Source organism: Protopterus annectens, chromosome 14.part0 (genome assembly GCF_019279795.1).
Source record: "Protopterus annectens isolate FY-2018-M chromosome 14.part0, PAN1.0, whole genome shotgun sequence".
In the NCBI taxonomy this organism is placed as follows: Eukaryota; Metazoa; Chordata; order Ceratodontiformes; family Protopteridae; genus Protopterus; species Protopterus annectens.
In genome coordinates, this window is record NC_056748.1 from 223,858,249 (window position 1) to 223,879,181 (window position 20,933).

General features: G+C 39.9%; 1 protein-coding gene across 1 annotated transcript in view; it reads right to left on the reverse strand.

The window, feature by feature from the left end:
- The window catches only part of GSTO1 (glutathione S-transferase omega 1), a 561,581-nt gene that overhangs the window by 75,781 nt on the left and 464,867 nt on the right, over positions 1 to 20,933 (reverse strand). The window contains exon 5 of the mRNA XM_044055949.1: positions 6,453 to 6,559. Within this exon, the coding sequence (XP_043911884.1) occupies positions 6,453 to 6,559 (107 nt within the window). The remainder of the gene's footprint in view (positions 1 to 6,452; positions 6,560 to 20,933) is intronic.

Here is a 20,933-nt window from a genome sequence, read left to right on the forward strand (position 1 = left end):
TGGGGGCTCTATGCTGCAGAACAGAAGTGTATCCCTCACTGGTAAGATCAGACTATAAACTAATTTCACAGGATATTCACATCCCGAACCCACCCACTGCCCAGAAAACCACAGTGAAAAACTTCTCTAAAGCAAATTTCACACTCCTCAAAACCGAGGTGGAATCCTTCAAAGCCCCCGGACCTGTGGAAAATACGGCCCAGACCGCAGAATCCTTTATAAACGCATTCTATAAACACCTTCAGGAATGCATGGATCATGCAATCCCAAATAAAACCAAGACCCAATCCTCCAAAGGTAGGCGTCCTGTCTGCTGGACCCCAGACATAAACAAACTATACAATAAAAGGAGGAAGCTACTACATGATAGAGCAAAATCCCAAAAAGGGAAGGCATTTCTGATCAGCATTAGCAAAAAACTACGGGCACTCATAAAATCGTCTAAGGCCAGCTTCGAGAGAAAAATTGCACAGGACACTAAGGATAATCACAAGGCTTTCTTTAGTTATGTTAGGAACCTGGGTGGGAATTCCCAGATATGCTCAGAATTAGTCCAAAATGACAAAAAATACACCAAACCCACAGACATTGCCAACATCCTAGCTGACAGGTTCAGCGCAAACTCCCCCCCCCCCACCAAAAGAGCAAATATCTATCCCAGCAGAGTGCTGCCCCCCTGACATCCCAGATGCTCAGGTAAGAGCTGCCCTATCCAAAGCAAAAAACACAGCATCAATGGGACCAGACGGTGTCCCGGGCTGCGTCCTACATGAACTCCAAGAAGAGCTAAACCCAAACATAAAACTACTGTTCAATCTCAGCCTTACTACAGGATATGTACCCAAAGAGTGGTGTACAGCAACAGTGGTCCCTCTCCACAAAGGTGGTGCCTCAACGGATCCTGGAAACTATCGCCCCATAAGCCTGACTAGCTTGGTTTGCAAAGCTATGGAAAGGATCATCATGGACCTCATAAATAAAGATATTGGGGACCTATAGACACTGGATCCTACCCAGTTTGGCTTTGTTAAGGGCAGATCCTGCCTCTTAAACCTGGTTGATTTCTTTGAAATAGTCACCAAGGCCATTGACGAGGGGAAGGTGGTCCACACAGCCTACCTGGACCTCGCAAAAGCCTTCGATACAATACCCCACTCGGGCATTATAGATAAGCTCACCAGCTTAAATATAAACCCCTATGTCACTAGATGGGTTGCAAACTGGCTCAAGGACAGAACCCACATGGTTAGAATTGCTGGAGCCATGTCAGACTCCAAACCAGTTACAAGTGGCGTCCTGGGACCTCTCTTGTTCGGTATATATTTCTCGGAGGTACAGGCCAACACGGAAGGTCTGTGGCTGACCAAGTTCGCAGATGACTGCAAACTAGGCGCCATAATCGACTCTCCAGCCGACACAAGCATCCTACAAAAGGGCCTCATAGAAACAGACAACTGGTGCCAGAGCCATGGCCTCAAGCTAAACGCCAAAAAGTGTATAGTCATCCTCTTTGGCAAAAACAAAGTGCCCACAAATTACCACACAGGTGGTAATCCATTAAGTACGGAAGAAGTAATTAGGGACCTGGGGACCCAAGTTGATAGCAATCACTCATTTGAAAACCACGTGGCCAAAGTGGTTAGAAAAACATTTTATATAGCCCACCTAATCATGAAGGGATTCACATCTAAATCAGGTGAGGTCATCGTGCCTCTTTACTCATCCCTCATCAGGCCCATAATTGAGTACACTGCCCCTTTTGGGATGTACCTTCCCAGACACCTGCAGCAACTGGAAAGACCCCAAAAGTACCTCACCAAGAGGATCAAAGGCTCAAGCAGATGCCATATGCTGCCCGGTTAAAGAAACTCCAGCTCTACTCAGTGGCATACCGCCTGCTCAGAGGCGATCTGTGCCTGACATATAAAGCCATGTCCAACCCGGAATTAATGGACATGCTGCACCTCAGAAAATCCAAATCCCATCGAGCTATGCGCTCAAGAGACTTGAACCTCAGCACTGAAATAAATAGGACATGCTGGAGGGACAGATTCATAACGCAAAGGCTCCCTTCACTCTGGAATAAAATCCCAGTCCAGGTTAGGCAGAGTCCCTCATTGACTCTCTTCAAGAGGAATCTTGATGAGTGGATGGGAGATCGTAGGTTTACCCCGGGTATCACTTCTGTGTCACTGTTAGACAGAGGCACAGTATACTAACCTCAAAAAAGGGCATAGCAAAATTCATTTAAAATGGGTGGCAAAAGCCAAACACACTCTGGCTAGGCTTATAAATGCCCTAGGGCAGATAGCCTAGTATGAACCTATGAGTTTAAATACTTGGGGTCAATAGTTCAGAGTAACCAAGTTTGATCTACCGCTGAAAATGGACATGCATCCAGTCGGACTATCCCGGTCAACAAATGTAAAATAAAAAATAAAAATAAGTAACGGTGAGTGTGGAAGAGAGGTGAAGAAGAGAGTACAGGCAGGATGGAGTGGGTGGAGAAGAGTGTCAGGAGTGATTTGTGACAGACGAGTACCTGTAAGAGTGAAAGGGAAGGTCTACAAGAGAGTAGTGAGACCAGCTATGTTATATGGGTTGGAGACAGTGGCACTGACAAAAAGGCAGGAGTTTGAGCTGGATGTGGCAATGTTAAAGATGTTAAGATTTGCACTGGGTGTGACAAGGGTGGACAGGATTAGGAATAAGTATATAAGAGGGTCAGCCCAGGTTGGAAGGTTTGGAGACAAAGCCAGAGAGGCAAGATTACGTTGGTTTGGACATGTGCTGAGGAGGGATGCTGAGTATATTGAGAAAAAGATGCAAAGCATGAAGCTACCAGGTAACAGGAAAAGAGGAAGGCCTAAGATAAGGTTTATGGATGTGGTGAGAGAGGACATGCAGGTGGTTGGTGTGACAGAGCAAGATGTAGAGGACAGGAAGAAATGGAAACAGGTGATCTGCTGTGGCGACCCCTAACGGGAACAGCCGAAAGAAGATGATGATATCATAAAAATGCTCTCTCATTCTGTCTTTTAAACACCTATCAGTTTTACCTATGTAAAATGACTGGCATGTTAACCAAGTACATGGAGTCACAAGTAGCTGCCACTTTAAACCTAAACACCTTTTTAAAGTCTGGATGAACAAACTGTCCTGATACATCTAAACAGTCACAGAAAAATAGACTTGTTACAAACAATCTGAGTTGCTTTCAAAATTCTTCGGGTAGCATAGCTGCCATATTGAGAATGCCTGTTCTATATTCGAGTAATGTAAAACAGGCTGTAGAAATATATAAGAAATTTTGGTCAGTATTAGTAGTGGATGATCATATCAAGGAAGTGGTAGGGAATAGCCCTAGATTTGTTTACAGCAACATGAAATCTCTTAAGAGGTTGAGATGCTACCCAAATAGATACCACTTCAGAATGGGGAATACACCTATATAGCAGAACAAATGACCCCCAAATTAAGGAGAACATCAAACAGCTAGAAAATAAACAAAAAAGGACATAAGAAAAAGCAAAGGCATCACATGAACTAAGACTAGATACAGAAGTCAAAGACTACTACAAAACCTTTATCAGTTATGTCAGGAAAAAAAAGAATTAACACCTGACTTTGCAAAGAGCTTATTCATAGTGATACTATATACTCCAGTCCCGTGGATACTGCCAACATACTTGGCAAATATATTTAGTGCTAACTTCACTACATAAACATTTATTTCATTATCCTTGCTGGACTCAAGCCACCAACCATCATTAAAGAATATATGCTGAAGGTACTCCAAAAACAAATACCTCATCATGGGGCCTGACATGCCTAATTAATTGCACTAAATAAGCACTGGAGAGCCCCACTCCTTAAACTCTTTATCCTGAGCCTACCAACTGGCTTTGTTGCATGAGAGAGGGCACAGCTGTTGTGATACCAGTTCACAAGGATGACCCCACCACTGACCCTATGAACTACCTCGCCTAATGAATATTATATGCAAATCCATGGAACGTAATTCCTAAGATCCAAAGAAACTCCACATGCCCACTGAACAACCACAAGTCAGTTATTTAACTTCCTAATTTTCCTGGTTTTCCTCTAAAAATATGATGCAATTGGTGGATGGAGCTTGGTGAACTAACCTAATTAACTATGATATCGAAAATCTTATGCTCAACCCCCAGCAGTGTGTCTTTGTCAAGGGTGGATCCCATTTAATGAATCTTGCAAACTTCTTTTAGAGGGTAGGTCTATGTTATATATTCGAACTTTCAAAATGTCGACTACCATATGTTCGATAACATATGGTCGATATTTGAAAGTGTGAATACATAAAAAAAAAACAACAAATAAAAGAAAAACATATCTTAACGGTGCGAGCAGGGGGGCAAGCCCCCCTGCACCCCCCACACCCCCCTACTTAAATATACCAACTCCGAGACTGCACTTCAGAGCTGGTAAGGGAAATTCTCCCATTCTGCATCGTATGGCGCCGTTAAAAATCAACCTTCGAACTCTTGAAATGTCGATCATGTGGTCTCGACCATATGACGTTCGACATTTCAAGCGTTCGTTTATTTGACATAGATCCTAGAGAGTTACTTAGGCTGTGGACTGTGTGCAAGCTGTCCACATAGTGTACCTTGACCTTCCCAAGGCATTCAATACCATACCTCATGCAACTATATTAAACAAGATGAAGGAGCTCCAAATTGGCCCGTATGTGGTTTAGTGAATAACCAAATGGCTTATGAACAAGACTTGCACAGTGAGAGTAGGGTGTGCATCCTCTGAGAACTTGAAGGTGACCCGTGGACTTCCTCAGGTATCTGTGCTGGAACCTCTGCTATTTGGTATCTACTTAGATCTTCACTTGTCAAACATGGAGCTCTAGTTAGCAAAGTTCACAGATGATTGCAAGCTGTGAGTCGTTGTCAAGTTCTCCTCTGACATACAGCACTCCAACTGGAGCTTACATTTAATAACTGGTGTACAAAAATGAGCTCAGACTAAACACCAAAAAGTGCAACATTGCAGTATCTGATAAAAACTCCTAGCGCTAGCTTATGACATAGATAATACACCACTTCAAAATTAATATGTAATGAGAGGCCGAGGTACATGAGTGGATAGCTCTCATGTTTGTCCATCACGTTGCAGCAGTGGCTAGGAAATGCTTTTAACTTGCAGAGCTCATAGGAAAAGGTATTTCTTCTAGATCAAATGATGTCCTCACCTCCTTGTAGTCTGCACTTAGACCCATCACTGAGTAGAACATCCCCTTTAGGATTTACCTAAGTGTATTAGGTAACTGGAAAGAACCCCGAGGTTTGTAACTAAAAATATCATAGTTTTAAAAGAAGAGAACTACTAAAAAAGATTGGAGGCTTCATCTCTATACTCAGGTTCATAGGGATAACCTGTACCTTTCTTAGGAAAATGAGAAATGACATCAATTATTATAAGAGCTTTAGTAGTCCAAGAACTCTAATAACTCCATAAATCAAACAGTCCAGCTAACATTAAGGCCAGAGAACTAAATCTACTCCAACAAATAAAACTATGGGGGAGGGATAGATTTATTACACAATGTCAGCCTCTTCTCTGGAACAGGCTTTCTCTCCAAGTTAAGTAGCATGATGCACTGCCTGCCTTTAAAAAGAAGCTTGGCAATTGGGATGGGTATTCATAAAATCACCCCTGGTATGACTGGCTTGGCCCTCTGTGATAGGGGAGGCAACGCCTAAGGGTGGGTACTGGCAAGGCAGAAATGGCCTCATGGCTTAACTGCAGTGCAATTCCTTTGATCTTATGAAACTTCACCTGCCCAGTGAACAACCTTCAGTAAGTCACTTAACTTCCTAATTTTCCTGGTTTTCCTCTAAAAATGTGATATATCTGTTGAGTGGATCACAAATATATCATGAGACTTCCCTCCCCATTCGGTTATTCTCTCTGCTCTTGGCAAATGCATCAAAATTAAATGTGAAGGATTTGCTTCCAGCCTCACAGGTGTCCCTACAATTCTGGCAAGCTGATACGTCCTGGCCAGCTGTCATGCCAAGCATAATGGCCTCAGTCACTTGGAGCATATGAAGACGCATGCTAATGATCGATTAGTCAGAGAAGAATAGTTTAAGGCAAGGTAGGAGAGAACCACAAAAAATCTTACAAGGAAGACCACTATACATAGTTACCACTCCTGCAAGAAATACTTCCTCAATTTGTTCCTGACTGACATTCTTCCCGACCTTGTTAATTTAAAATACATTAGTGATGACACTTTTAAACTCAGAGAGCAGTTAATGCTGAATTTACTGTGCCACAAATATAAAATGATGAAAGCAGCATGAAGTGGAAAGCCACAAAAATCTTTATTTTGCATGTTCCATGAATTATATAATCTACTGTTAAAACTCAAAAAACTTTGGACTTGGATATCTTACTGTGTTACGGAAAAGACTTCAAATCGTTCAAACCAAGGCCACACCATATAGTCAATCATAGAGGCAGAGTTTCCACCAAAGAACAGACTCTTCTTACTTGCTAGAATCTGCAATAAAAGACGGTTATTAAAAGCAGTCATAGAAACATGTGATTTCTTTTCTTTGCTAATATTTATTAATATCTGCATAAAAGTGTACAAAAATGCTGGTATATTTTACCTTATCAATCCGTTTTTTATCCAAAACCACTGCCTACCATATCAGTTACACTGCTATGACATTCACAAGATAAAATATGCACCAATAAAAAGCTGTACAGCAGTCTCATACACTAAACCACTATGGCAAACTACATTTGGGAGATGGAAGAAGTGTCCAGGATCTCCTGTAGAATGGTCCTAGCAAAGTCAGATTTGGACTTAGACAAAGAATTGAGTTTATAGTGTTTTGTAAAAGTATGTACAAGCCATGGATTAAGCCAAAGCCCTGGTGGAGTGGGCCTTGACCCTGCCTGGAAACGTTTTGTTATGGTGAGTACAGCAAAAGGTAATAGGCTTAGGCAACCATTTGGAAACAGCCTGATGCAGGTTGTCCCTTCTTATCTTCAGAAGAAATTAACAATTGATCCAAAGATCTGAAAGACTTAGTTCTGTCATGATAAAACCTTAGTTGTCTATGAAGATTTAAGGGATGGAGTATCCTTTCTTCCTCATTTCTTTGTTCACGAAAGAAATGGGGAGATGGATAATTTGGATTAAAGAAAACTTGGATACTACTTTAGGCATAAAAGAAGGATAAATTCTCAAAGAAAATATGTCCTTTTAGAAAATGAGATAGGGTTGACTCAGCATAAGAGCTTGCATCTCAGATACTCTTCTTGCAGAGGTGCAAGCATCAGTAAAGCTGTTTTCTATGTTAAGAGCCTCAAGTTAGCCAGATTAGCTAACTCAAATGGAGCAAGAGTTAGCTTCTCTAACAAAAATTAAGATCCCAAAGACAGGCCACCAGTTTTCTTTCAGGCCTCTTATGTATGCAAAACCGCTTTCAAAAACATTTTGACATGAGACTGCATTGAGAGAAGGATCCATGGGTAGACATGTTGAAATGGCTGATAAATTAACCTTGATAGAGGAATAAAGAACACAGGATAGTAACTCACACAATATTGCAGAATCACAGAACAACTAGCCCCAAATGGATGAGTGGGTGCTGAAATGTTCTAAGCCCAACCAACTTTCTAAATTCTAAGCATTATTTTGCCTCTGTAGGTGAAAAGAGGGTTATTTAATCTTGTAAAGTGCCAATTTGCAGAATCATAACGCTATGTTTTGACATAGTTTCAGATCACTGATTGAACCAGGTCAACAAAAAGTTGGGAACTTTCAAGTATGGAACTTTGAGCCATCATGAACTGAATGAATGATGCAAACTTTGGGTGACAAGTGCCCTTCTTATTCAACTGTGCAGAGGTGTTGTGCAAACTTTCAGCATGGAGATTTTGATACTGAAGAGGCAGCAAGGTCTGGCAAGGCCTCAAATGGTGCCAAGTCCTGAAACTGTTGACCATGTCCATGACGTGATTTTGACAGATCTGTGAATACTGGCTAAAATAGCGATGGCGAACCTTTTGGGCTCCATGTGTCAAAAATTCGGAAAATGCCTATTGTGACTCTGCTGGCATGTCACTCCCACACCAAACATAAGAGAAACAATTTTTTACATATTCATTTATTTAAAAAAATCCAATCCACTCATGTGTGCTGTTAAGTATTATAAAAGTAAAAGAAGGATCAGTGACTTACAATAGGGAAAACAATATGCTCACCGACAACGGAGCCTAAAATAGTACAGCAAAAAACAACCTTACTTTTAACAGCAACTTTGAATTGAACTGAAAAAATATGGAACACATTGCATTTGATTATCAATTAATGACTTTTTTTGTTGCTGAGCTTTAATAGATAAGTACAGGGTCACATATTTCTTGCATTTTTGTTCATTCAGTTTCTTTAGTAACTTGAGTGTTGTTAATGCTGGTGTGTCACCCAAAATGTCATTGCATGTCACCTTTGACACATGCACCATAGGTTCGCCATCACTGGGCTAAAACAATTGCTGAGACAATACACATATCCAGGGAATGTGTTGGGTTTATAATCCATGAGCAGCTGGGTATGCAGAAGCTGTAAGGCAAGTGGGTGCCCAAATGTTTGAATGCCATCGAGAAAAGATGTCTGAGTGGAAACTTCTAAGTTGATTTTGCAGCATTGTTGTTGAGCTGGTGACAACTTTTTGGAATGACTAGTTACTGTAGATGAGACATGGTAACGCCACTATGATCCTAAGACAAAACAAAAGTCCATGCAATCGCGGCACTCAGGTTCACCAAGGCCAAAGAAATTCAAGACCCAAAAGTCAGAAGGAAAGGCCATGGCAACAGTGTTTGTGGATCAGGAAGGTGTTATAATGACCCACTATCTTCCAAGGGGGCCAAATAGTTAATGCAGAATACTACTGTAACTTGCTGTGCTGATTAAAGGAGGCATTCAAAGAAAAGAAGGAGAGGGAAGCTATGGAAAGCGGTTCTCTTTTTGCAAGACAATGCACCTGTTCACAAGGCTAGCAAAACAATGGATGTTTTGATTAAATTGGGGTTTGAGTGCATAGACCATCCACCCTATTCAACAGATCTTGCTCCACATGACTATTTCCTGTTTACAAACCTTAAAAAGAGTTTGACAGTGTGGCAATTTCCTATTGATTCAGAGATGATTGCAGTAGTTCAGTGACCACACTTCAGACAGTTTTGGCTGGGTTACAGAAATTTCAGACACGATGTGCCAAGTGTGTTGAACTTCAGGGAGAATATGTTGAATAACTTTTATTTTATTTATTTATTTTTATTTTATTTTACATTTGTTAACCAGGGGTGTCTGACTGAGCCGAAAAGGCCCTTTTTCAGCAGAGGCCCATGGAGAAAAGCTCCACAAAGAAAAATTACAGATACATTTAGTTATTTAGACATGATCAGTATACACACAAATTACAAGAGACATGTTTTTACAGTGGTATGCGGCACATAAACAGTTACAGTGGAGAGAACAAACAAAAAATACTGATTTTAAAAATAAAGGTAATTAATAGATTTGTGGTGTACAGCTGAAATTTGGAACATCATACATAGTACACAGGTGCAGTACATACATTGTAGATTAGCCAGTGTTTGTGAGTAAGATTAAAAACTATTATCAAGTGCTCTAGATTTTGTATGTATGTGTTATCCGCTTTCACTAGCCTGGGGAGCAATCATGGCACTGCCAACTTTCCTTGAGGTGTTGCCTGATGAAGTATTTAAAGGAGGCTTTGGATGATGTGTTTAGTATGCTTGTAGGGACAGAGTTCCATTTTTTAGCCACTGAACTACTATATAGTGCATCTCCAAAGCTATTGTAGCTGTTGGTGACTTCTAGTAGTAGTTTGCTTGATGATCTAAGAGGCCTTTTGGCTGAGTGATGTTGTACTAGGTTTTTGAGGGCAGGACACTTATTGGGGAGGTAACAGATAGAATGACAGCGGCAGAGCTGATTGTAGGTTAGGAGGTTGGGCAGTTCAAGCCAGTGGAGCTGTCTCAAAGCAGTACAGTGATGAGTTCTATATGAGCAATTTGCAGCAAAGTGGGCAGTTCTATTATAGCAGGCTTCCATTTTGCTTAGTTCAGTTTTGTTGAGATTAGTCAGAATGGGAGATGCATAGAGTAGGGTGGATAGAAGTTGGGAGCGAGCAATGGCTGATCTTGTGTTGTTGGTAAGAAATGGTTTGATACGGTAGAGCGACCCCAGTTTGGCATGTACTTTTTTAATAGTTAAGTTGTGATGACTATCAAATTTTAGGTGGGAGTCTATGGTTATTCCCAATAGCTTAGCCTGTGCCGCTGGAGCAATTGGAGTAGCATTAGTGGAGTAGATAGTGAATTGACTGTTAGTGTTTTTGTTAGAACTGGTTATAATCATGAGCTGAGTTTTCTTTGGTTTGAGGATAAGTTGGGCTTTGGTAAGGTAGTTTTCAACATCAGAGAATGCTAGTTGAGTTGTTTGCAGGAGGGTGGGAATGTTTGTGCAGCACAGATTAAGATAGTGTCATCTGCATACTGAATTATAGATGCATGCTGTTTGGAGGTATGGAGGTCATTTGTGAAGACTGTCAATAGTAGTGGTCCTAAGATAGAACCCTGTGGGACTCCTATAGTTATAGGCAGCTGGGGAGAGAGAATTTTCCCATTTCACAACTTGGTACCTGTCAGTTAAGTAGCTTTGGAACCATGTAAGAGTGGAATTTGATAGATGATATTGGTTTAGTTTGTTTAGCAGGATTTGGTGTGAGACTGTGTCAAATGCTTTGGACATATCCAAAAATAGAGTTGACACTTGTAGGCCTTCATTTTTTAGACGGTTTACTGTGTCTGTGAAGCAGAGGAGGGCTGTAGTGGTACTATGGGCAGGTCTGAAACCATGCTGAGTAGGATGTTGCTGTCTAGGAGACAGTTTAGCATCTGGGTATGGATGCATTTTTCTAGGATTTTGGCCAGGGGGGAGAGTAAAACAATGGGTCTGTAGTTATTAAGTTCAGTGGAGGTCCCGCCTTTATGTATGGGTGTAACAGAGTTTGGGCACATAGTTTTCAACAATTGATCTGTTTATGAGAGTGGAGACTGGGATAGCAATAGCATCTGCTGTGAGTTTCAAGAAATACCTGGAGAGTAGGTCGGCTGCTGTTGATGAGGTTTTTAGTTTGGAGAGCATGCTTTTGATTGAAGTGGTGGAAACTGTTTTGAGGGTAAAGCTTGTATTAGCGTTATTTGTGTTGGGGGTTAGTGAGGAAGGAACTGTCCTGTGATACTAAGGATAGAATTGAGTTCACAAAGTGGGAGTTGAATTGTGTTTCAATGGGAACTTTAGTGTCAGGGGTGGTTGGTTTGGGGGTAGCCTTTTGGGTGGATTTTAGTAGCTGGTTTACATTTTTCCAAAATTTTTGCGGGTTGTGTTGGTATTTAGTTTGTAATGTTGTGTAGTAGGATTTTTTGTCCAGCCTAATGCATTTTTTGCACGGTTGTGCAGTTCTTGGTACTTAGTTAGGCTTTGTGTTTCTTTGTTCTTTTGATAGTAAAGCCAGGCAGTGTCTCTGGACTTGAGGATTTATTTGGTTTCTTTACTGAACCAGGGGTTTGTAGAGGTTCTAACCTTGATTTTGCGCAATGGAGCGACAGTGTCTAGGTGTTGTAGAAATGTTTTGTTGAAATATGCTACAGCCTGGTCAAGTGGGAGGGTTTTTAGGGGGGTCCAGTCACAGTTACAGAGTAAAGTGTTGAGGACCTCAGGAGAGAAATTTTTTTGTGTTTCTAGTGGATATATAGTTAGTGGTTTTGCATATGCTTGTTCTACTATGTATAAAGTATATTATGTTGTGGTCACTTAAGGTGTCTTGGAGACTGCCTGTGTGAGGGTACAATGTGGGGTTGTTAGTTAGGACCCAGTCAAGGATGGATTCCCTTTTAGATTTTTTATCACATCTAGTTGGAATTTGGACTAGCTGCTGGTAGCCATGGAGATTTATTAGATTACTTGGTGGTTCTGATATACAGGTGAACCAATCTAGGTTGAAGTCCCCCAGAATAAGGGTTTCTTGTGGGTATGTGGAAAAACACCAGGATAAGAAGTCTTCAAGGCTAGCAGGTGTATTACCAGGTGGAATATAGATCACAATTGTGGTGATGACCTTTTTAGGGTGAAGTTGCAGTTGTGAGATAAGTATGTCCCAATTATTGGGAGAGGGGTAGGAGTTTAGTAATTGACGGACAGTTAAGTTTGACTTGTACAGTAAGGCAGTTCCACCCCCTTTACGAAGTGGTCTGTCTTGTCTAATGATATTGTAGCCGGTAGGGAGAACTTCTGAGTTAGCTATGTTTTTATTTAGCCAGGTTTCTGTTAAAGCAACTATGTCTGGGGAGTAGTGTGCTATTGTGGCCTGGAGTTCAGGTATTTTATTTTTGATACTTCTAATATTAAGATTTGTTGTTGATTTGCCCAGGGATGAAGAAAGTGGGGATGTTATGTTCTGACATTTGTGTTGGAGCAGTTTGACTTGGACAGGATGGATTTGGGTCTGGGTGGATATTCCCACTTACGGTGAGCCTGGAGTTAAAATGGTTATACAGATGTTGGAGTTTGGTGAGGAGTGTGAGAAAGTACTGTGTTTTTTTGGAGTAGGAATGACAGCATATGTGTTTAGTCCTGAATTGGTTCGTTGTGTAGTTATTGAATAACTGTGGGCAGATATTATTATAATGTGTGGTGTCTGTATACGAGAGTGCATAATGCAGTGTTGTGCTACTAAGTTTAGGGATATTGCTAGACTGATAACTTGTGGTGTTGTAAAGAATTATGAGAAGACAGACTAGACTTAGTTGCGTGATAGTCATGGTTATAAAGTTGAAGTTATTTCTAGGTGGGGGGTCTAAATAGGAATTATAGGGTTGCACTATATGTGGATGGGGAAGTAGTGTGGGTGATGTAAAAAATGCCTAGTGGGAATGAGAGTGATTGGGAGTATTTTGTGTGGAGCAAGTTGTTGTGGTATAATGTGATATGACTTGAGGAGCTGTGATTGGTGGAGGTGATGTGAGGGTGAGCTGTGGGCATGGCTGTGATTACTATAAATGCAGAGGTAGTGGGGGCGGGAGGAAATAGGGGGCAGGGCAGGGGAGCGGAGAGAGCCTGAACGTTAGCGAGGGCGAACGGAGCGGGGCAGAGCCAACCAAGACAAAAGAAAACGTAAGTATTACTTTACAAATCTGAACACTTTTAAAACAAATTCCTGAGGTCTAATGGCTTACCGGAAAGCAGAATGTAATTGCTGAGGAGCGCTTGTGTCCTGGTGGGAGACTAGAAATTTAAAGATGGCTCCATGCTCAGCAGGATTCTAATATAGACTTTGTATTGGGGGAGGGAGATAGCACAAGGGGTGTAAACCAGGTGGAATGGAAAGAAACCAGAGAGGCAATCAGTGGAAGTCAGTGAGGGCCTCAGAGGGGGTAAGTAATAATTCAAACTACCTGTAAAGTTTAGGAGAGAAGAGAAAGCAAAGTTTATTAAGGTTGGGAGTGTGTCTTCACATTGACTTGCTGATTAGTAATCAGTTTGTGCACAGATTAGAGTAGGGAGATACATTAGCAATGAAAGGGAATGTATAGAGATGCAAATAAACAGGTGGGCCTCCAAGTGATACAAACTAAGGCAGAAAGCACTGAGAGGGCTGCTTGATGGTTAATTTAGTCACAGGGATGTGAATTAAATGTATACTGTCTAGTGGACAGTTAGGATTACTGTACTAGCGGGGGGGGGGGGGACACAAGGCTGCAACAGTCAGTTTTATTAGCAAGCTGAGAACTACTAAGAAATACTGCTAATGTAATAGCTCCTCTCTCATAAAACATACAAGTAGAATGCCTGGGTGGACTGACCCTGCTCGAGGCTCAAAATGTATATCCTTGTTTAGTTTGCAGTACTGATTCCTTCTTATACTGTATGGGTGGAGTGGTAGCCGCAGACTACAGATTTGCTTGAGTGTGCTCTGAAGAGAGAGAAAAAAAAGAGAGGATGAAGCTAGTAGGAGACAAAGACAGGTGAAAGGAAGTAATTAGGAGATAGGAGGGTGTAAAAGATACAAATGTGAGGATAGTGTGGATAAAGCAGGAGAATAGATGCTAGTGCTACAGTTTGAGAGTGTTTCAACAGTAACCACATCACAGTGCCATAACTTAGTTTGGAAGTTTCATGGCTCCACATCATTCTCTTCTTGGTCAGGCTTAGAACTTTTCAGCACCCCCACTTATGTTATTGGCAACAACTAGGAAACCTTTTCCATTTGCTGATGTATTTTCTAGTAACAGGTTTTCTTGCCCTGATTAGGAAGTGTTGCACATCCTCAGTAAACAGGTGTCTAAAAGGTATTAAGACCCTATAATCTAGGTAATTGACTGTACTAAGATACACAACTTATGGTGTTCCTTGAGAGTAAGATTAGAGAAGATGGGATATGAAAAATCAACCCTTACTTGGGAGACAGCTATATTGTACATTAATATCAATCAACTCCCAAAAATATTAAAACATGTTATTACGACGTGTGCCCTTATTAAATTATTTATTACAAATAGCTGGAATGTCATGTCACCAATTACATGGGAAAATTTTAGCAATCTTGCTATAAAAGATATCTCATCTCACAAATTATTTTATTCAAAAACAAAAAACAAACACTATTATCAAAAATATTAGGGTTACTTGCTAGAAATAATTCTTGACAAATAAAATTTGCCTACAAATTGTCATGAAAAGCTAACCTTTAAATAAGAAATGAATGTAGTATAACCAGTTTTTTCTTGCATCTTCTCCCTTTTTTAGTATATGTGTAACTAGATATTTCCCTAAACATACAAATAAATGGTTACATTTCTATTTTTACTTTATATATAGACTATCCCCATTCTAACTATCCCTTATGAAACCAAATGTACATAAGAATTCTCATACTTTACTTGAAGATGTAGTGACTTCTTGTGTACATATTGTGTGTGTGTGTGTGTGTGTGTGTGTGTGTGTGTGTGTGTGTGTGTGTGTGTGTGTGTGTATATATATATATATATATATATATATATATATATATAATTTTCTCGGAACGAGATTGTCTGTTTTCTTTAGATAGGTATTTGTATTGTTTATTTGTGTTTTTGAGTTACTGTATTGTTGTTATTATTTGAAAAAAGAAAATTGAAATAAAGAGATTTTGGGAAAAAAAAGAAAATTGACATTGATTGATATTGGGGTGTACCAAACACCTCTGTTCTTGTGCGAGTAGAAGTCCAGTCTGTGAGGAAGCTTGTAGTAATTGCCACTGGCCATTTCCAAAAGGAGAACCATAGCTGCCTGGGACAGACGAAAGTCACTACAACCTTCACAAGTATCCTGGATATTAGTGGAAAAAAGGGAAAAGCATACAAGAACATTCCTGTCCAAAGAAAAGAAAAGAAAAAAGAAAAGGCATCTTGTTAGTTGATCATTCAGAAACGAAGGAAAGAGGTCTGCTTGAGAACTCCTTACAGATTAATCATATCTTGCAAGACCCCCGATCCAGTTTCCATTCATGAGGGTCTGCCACACAATTTTGTTCTGATGGAATGTTGGATGTCTGTACAGTGAGATTGTGCTCTGATGCTGTATCCCAAGCAAACATGTACAGCCAGCAAAAGGGGTCATGATCTTTATCCTCCTTGTTTGTTGAGATACCACGACTGTGGTATCATCTGTAGCCACTTAAGGATGGTTCAAAGAGTTCAGTGCCTTGATCAGAACAAGCATCTCTGATATTTATGTGTTTGCATCTGTCCATGGTGTCCCACACTCCTGCACTTTTATCCCTCCTGAAACTGCTCCCTAAGCAAAACCAGAGACATCAGTGGTGACTGACTACTTGGAGCAGGGGAAGAGACTAGGAGAGACCTGGATTTAAGGCCATCTGCTGTCTCCACCAAATGAATTATCTTCTGACAAACCCCAGCAATAGAAACATAAAGGGTGTTGGTGCTGGAATCAGAGATTTCAGATACCAATATATCTTTGTCATGTGGAGTCTTGCCAGGGGTATCATGAGAATCACAGATGCCATGAGACTCAAATTCCTGAGGTATTCTCTCACAGTGGAAGTCTGAGTGGAAAACCCTAGAAACAGATCTAGACATAGATCTATTTTTTTTCCTGTAGAAGAAAAGCTCTTTGAATTGAAGTGTCTAGTTGACATCCCAGGAAAACAATCCTGTGTGAGGGAGTTGAGAAAAGCTTTTGAATGCTCTCTGGGAATCCCAGCTTGTTTAAGAGATATCTCACCCATGAAAGAGAGATTCCAGATGCTTTAAAAAAGACTCAGCAAAGATAAGCTAGTCATCTAAATATATGTAGCCTCCAACAAGCTATAACAAGCTATACTGGAGCTAGACATTTTGTGAACACTCTTGGTGCAATGGAGAGTCCAAAAAGTAATGCAGAGACTAATGTGATCCAAACAAGCAAAACCTTAAGAAATATCTGAAGTCTGGATGAATAGGGATGTGATGATAAAAATCTTTTACGTCTAGTGTTACCAGGAAACTTTTAAGAGGAAGAAGAGGTAAAAGGTTGTGAAGTGACATCACTTTGAATTTGGGCACTATCACAAGCAGATTTAGGAAAGAAAGATCCAGAACTGGTCTCCAGGAATCTTATTTCTTCAGCACTAAGAAAAACCTTGAATAAAAAAAACTCCTTCCCTAACTAGGAAGGCGGAACCAGTTCTATCACTTCTTGGGACAGCATGTAATGAAGAACCGGAGGAAACAGACGAGTCTCATTTGGAGGATGAGGAACAACTACTGAAAAGGAATGTCCTCCCACTGTCACCTGTAACCTTGAATGAGTTTCAGAACTCATTTGTCTGAAACATTCTGCTGCCAATGAGGAAAATAGAGATTCAGACTTTCTGAAAGAAAAAAAAGGGAAGGGGGAGGGTCACAAGGTGTCTTCATTCCGACTTGTTGGACTGTCTTTGGTTTTGGGAGGTTTGAACCTTTTGTGCACCCCTTTGCCATTTCTTCTTAAATGTCTGCTTACCTATATTTTGTTGAGACTGTTTATACTGCTTTTTACCCAAGCTGGATAAAGAGATATAAAATCCCCTGGAAAATTTGAAAAAGGAGGGCTGAAAAATCATACAGATTCCCTGGATTAGCTTGCCCCTTTCATCACACTCTACAGCAGTGGGGCCAAACACTAAACCTCTCTCCAAGGGCGAATTTAAAATCTCATTTTTAACATCCTGTGTGACTCTCAGAATGCAGCCATGCAAACCTACTCAAAAACAGTACCAGTAGCTACTAGTGGCTACAGCCCTGGAAGAAGCATCAACAGAGTCAAACACACACCATAAGCAATGAGTAGTGAATTGTGTAATAGACCGAACTAAATTATTTAAATCAGATTTTTCCTCATGAGAAGAAACTACAGAAAAAAAACATTCCTCATCCTTTCACAGTGAGTCAAAACAAACTTTAGCATATAAGCTTGACAATTCAAAATTCTGAAAATAAAAGCTGCAAAAGTATACACATTTTTCAGTAAGTTTCCTATCCTAACAGAAAGAGTAATTTTAGAATTGGGATCAACTAGAGCTATAGCTCTTAGGTGAATTTTAAGAATACTTTATACAAATTTAAAAGACTGAGGAACTTTATACATTCTATTTGCCTTCTTAGGGGCAGTAACAGACATATCCTGTAAAACAGACATTGCCCCCCCCCCCCCCCCGTTGTAGAAGGAAGTGGCAGTCCACAAAAATTGATTGGCCAAAGAAGAGCCATAAAGACAATAGAATGGACTACTGAGGATAAGAAAGAAATTATGTATTGTTACTATTATGCAAGAAGCCCAGAATTTCCAGGCACAAGATATGCAAAATGATTAAGAAAGAAATTAGAGGAAAGAAAAATACTTCTGCAGGAAAAACTGTCAGAAGCTTCAAATAAAAAATTGCATTCATTAATAGAACAGATTTTTGAAAAACAGTATATAGATCAAGAAACGTTGATCTGTTTGGAAAAAGAAGCATCTGAGGAAGTGCAAAAATATAAACAAACCTACAGATATTTGAAAAATATAAAAAAGAAATATAGACATGAGAAAGAGATTTGATATGGTGCAATATTTATGCAAAGGAGAAAGCCTAGCTAACTAAAATAGAGGAGGCAGCCTCAAAGATATTCGAAGGGAAATACAGGCAAAGGCATCCAGATATGGAAAACTTCACAGTAAAAAAATTTATATCACAAAGATGGAATGTGCAAAAGAAGATTAGTAAAGCAGAAGTTAAAGAAATAGAAGCTGAAATTATGGAGTTCCAGCGAAGTGAAGGATTTAAAGAAGAAGGTCTAAACACAGACTACACAACTGCATGACGAATCGAGTCCCCAGAATAAGGAAAAGCAAGAAGATCAGGAGACATCTGAAGAAATATGGACATGGGAAAGGAAAAGAGATTTAATATAGTGTAATATTTATGCAAAGGAAAAAGCAAAATTAACCAATACAGAAAGAGCAGCACCAAACATATTTGAAGAAAAAGGGTCTGTATTAGAACATATGAAGTTTTCTGAAACTTCGATGTTTTAATATTGACCCCTATTCAGTGAAAGCTGAAAATACCGAAGCAACAGAAAACCACCTTTTTTCCTAGGGAAAGAATTCAGTTGTCCATTTCTGTTGCTTCAGTATTTTCAGTGCTGTGGTGGAAAGTTACGGGTCGGGTTCAGGCAATTGTGCGATTGAGTGCGGCTTAGGTTAGTTAGGGTTAGGTATGTGTGCAATTGTGTGGACATGAGGGTTGAGGGGGGTTAGGTAAGTTAGGGTTAGGGCGCGGGTGAGATGAGTGCGTGATAGTGATGGACCTTAGGGTTAGGAATTGGGTTAAGGTAAGTGGATAGTTAGTGGTGTGTGTATAGTTTAGTGTAGGGTTAGGTGTAAGATTTTAGGTGTGTGTGTATGGATTGTTGTTTGGTGCGCTTGTGTTGTGTGTATGTGTTTTGGAACAGCAAATTTTTTCCCCTAGGAAAAAATTTGCTGTTCTGTATGTTCGATGTTTTCAGCTTTTGCTGAATAGGGGTCGATATTAGAACATTCGAAGTTTTGAAACTTCAGTGTTCTGATAAAGACCTGAAGAAAAATACAGGCAAAGGAATCCAGATATGGAAAACTTTACAATACAAGAAATAAGAAAACTAAGAGGAAAAGTAGAAAAAGATTAGTAATGGAGAAGTCAAAGCAATAGAATTGAGGTTATGGAGTACCTGCAAAGAGAAGGATTCACTTTAGAAAATCCAATACAGAAAGCACCACAGCAGGATAAAATAATGGATATCCAAATTAAGGGGAAACCAGCAGAACAGGAAGCAATTGGTCAGGCGCCATATCAGGACATTTTGGAGCCTTCCACAGGAAACCAGTATAAATGTTCACTTGAAGCTAGACAGCAAGGAAAGAAACTGGAAACTCTGATACAATGACTGTTGAGGAGTGATAGGCCAGTGAGCTCCCATATGACAGAGCAACAGATGACACAGGATGAAAATGTAGAGAAGGTGCCACAGGAAGATGCTATAGAACTTTCTATAGAATACCAGCAGGAAACGGAAAACAAGGGATGTCTCCTCAGTTTGGAAGAAAATCAGCTAAGAGGAGAGTTGCTTGATTTAATGGACATGGATAGATATATTAAGATCAATGAGAAAAATAGATTGCAGAAGGTCAATAAACTCCCAAAAGTAAGAAGTCTGATAAAACAAATAAATGCAGTAATTAAGACTGTCCATAGAGACCCATGTGATATAACAGAAGTAAACAGGATATATTACTGTGCAGCTAAATTAATAACTGATAAAGTTCTACCACAAGAACACAGAGTAGTGAGGGAAAGGAAGGGGAGAAATCGAATACCATCATGGAAGTATCGAATAGAAAAAACTATAAAGCAATTAAGACAAGAAGTGTCACTGGTATAAGACAACAGAACAGGGAATATATTAACAAAAATACTAAGATAGATAGATGTGATTAAAGCAATGCACAATATCAGAACAAACCAGGATCTATCATGCGCTATCGCAAATAAACTAAAAATTTCAGCACAGGCAGAAAAACTTAGAATATACACAGATCAATATAAGGGAAAAGTACAAAATAAGCAATTTATTGATGACCCAAACATTTTTTATAGATAATTGGGAAATAGGGTAAAAGGAATTGAAAGACAGCCAAAAAAAGAGGAAGTAGATACATTTTGGAGATGTATCTATGAAGATTGTGTGGAGCATAAAGATGCTAAATGGATAGAAGTAGTAAAACTTCAGTTATAACTTGTTGATACTTGTTAACCTCTGCTATCTCTGAAAAAACAAAACTGTTTGTAAGTTTCTGTGAGGCCATTTTTTGCTTGGGCTAAAGGAAAGTCTCTCTATTGATCAGTGGCAGTGAAAAACATTGAGCAGCCTGCCTGCCCCTGTGGGAGTGGTTACTGACTTGAAACTGTAGTTTTATTGGCCATTCTGGGTCAATTCCAAAACTCCTTCATCTTCCTATCTTAAAACCTGGTTGCCTCGTGGTTTTGGCGTCTTTTCAGGCTTGTTGGCTGTTGGTGAAGCACCTACCAAGAGGAGAAAACGCTGAGAGAAGAAAGCCACTTTTGAGACTTCAAGTATTTTTCCTCTGTTTATTTGCTAAGTTTTTCTGCATAGCCGCCTATTTTGAGCATTTTCTGGCTTGTTAAATTTGATTTCTGCATTAGTAACTGTATTTAGAGCACAACCTAGAGCTGTTTACTGAATTTCCTGTTTGCACTTATTTTTAA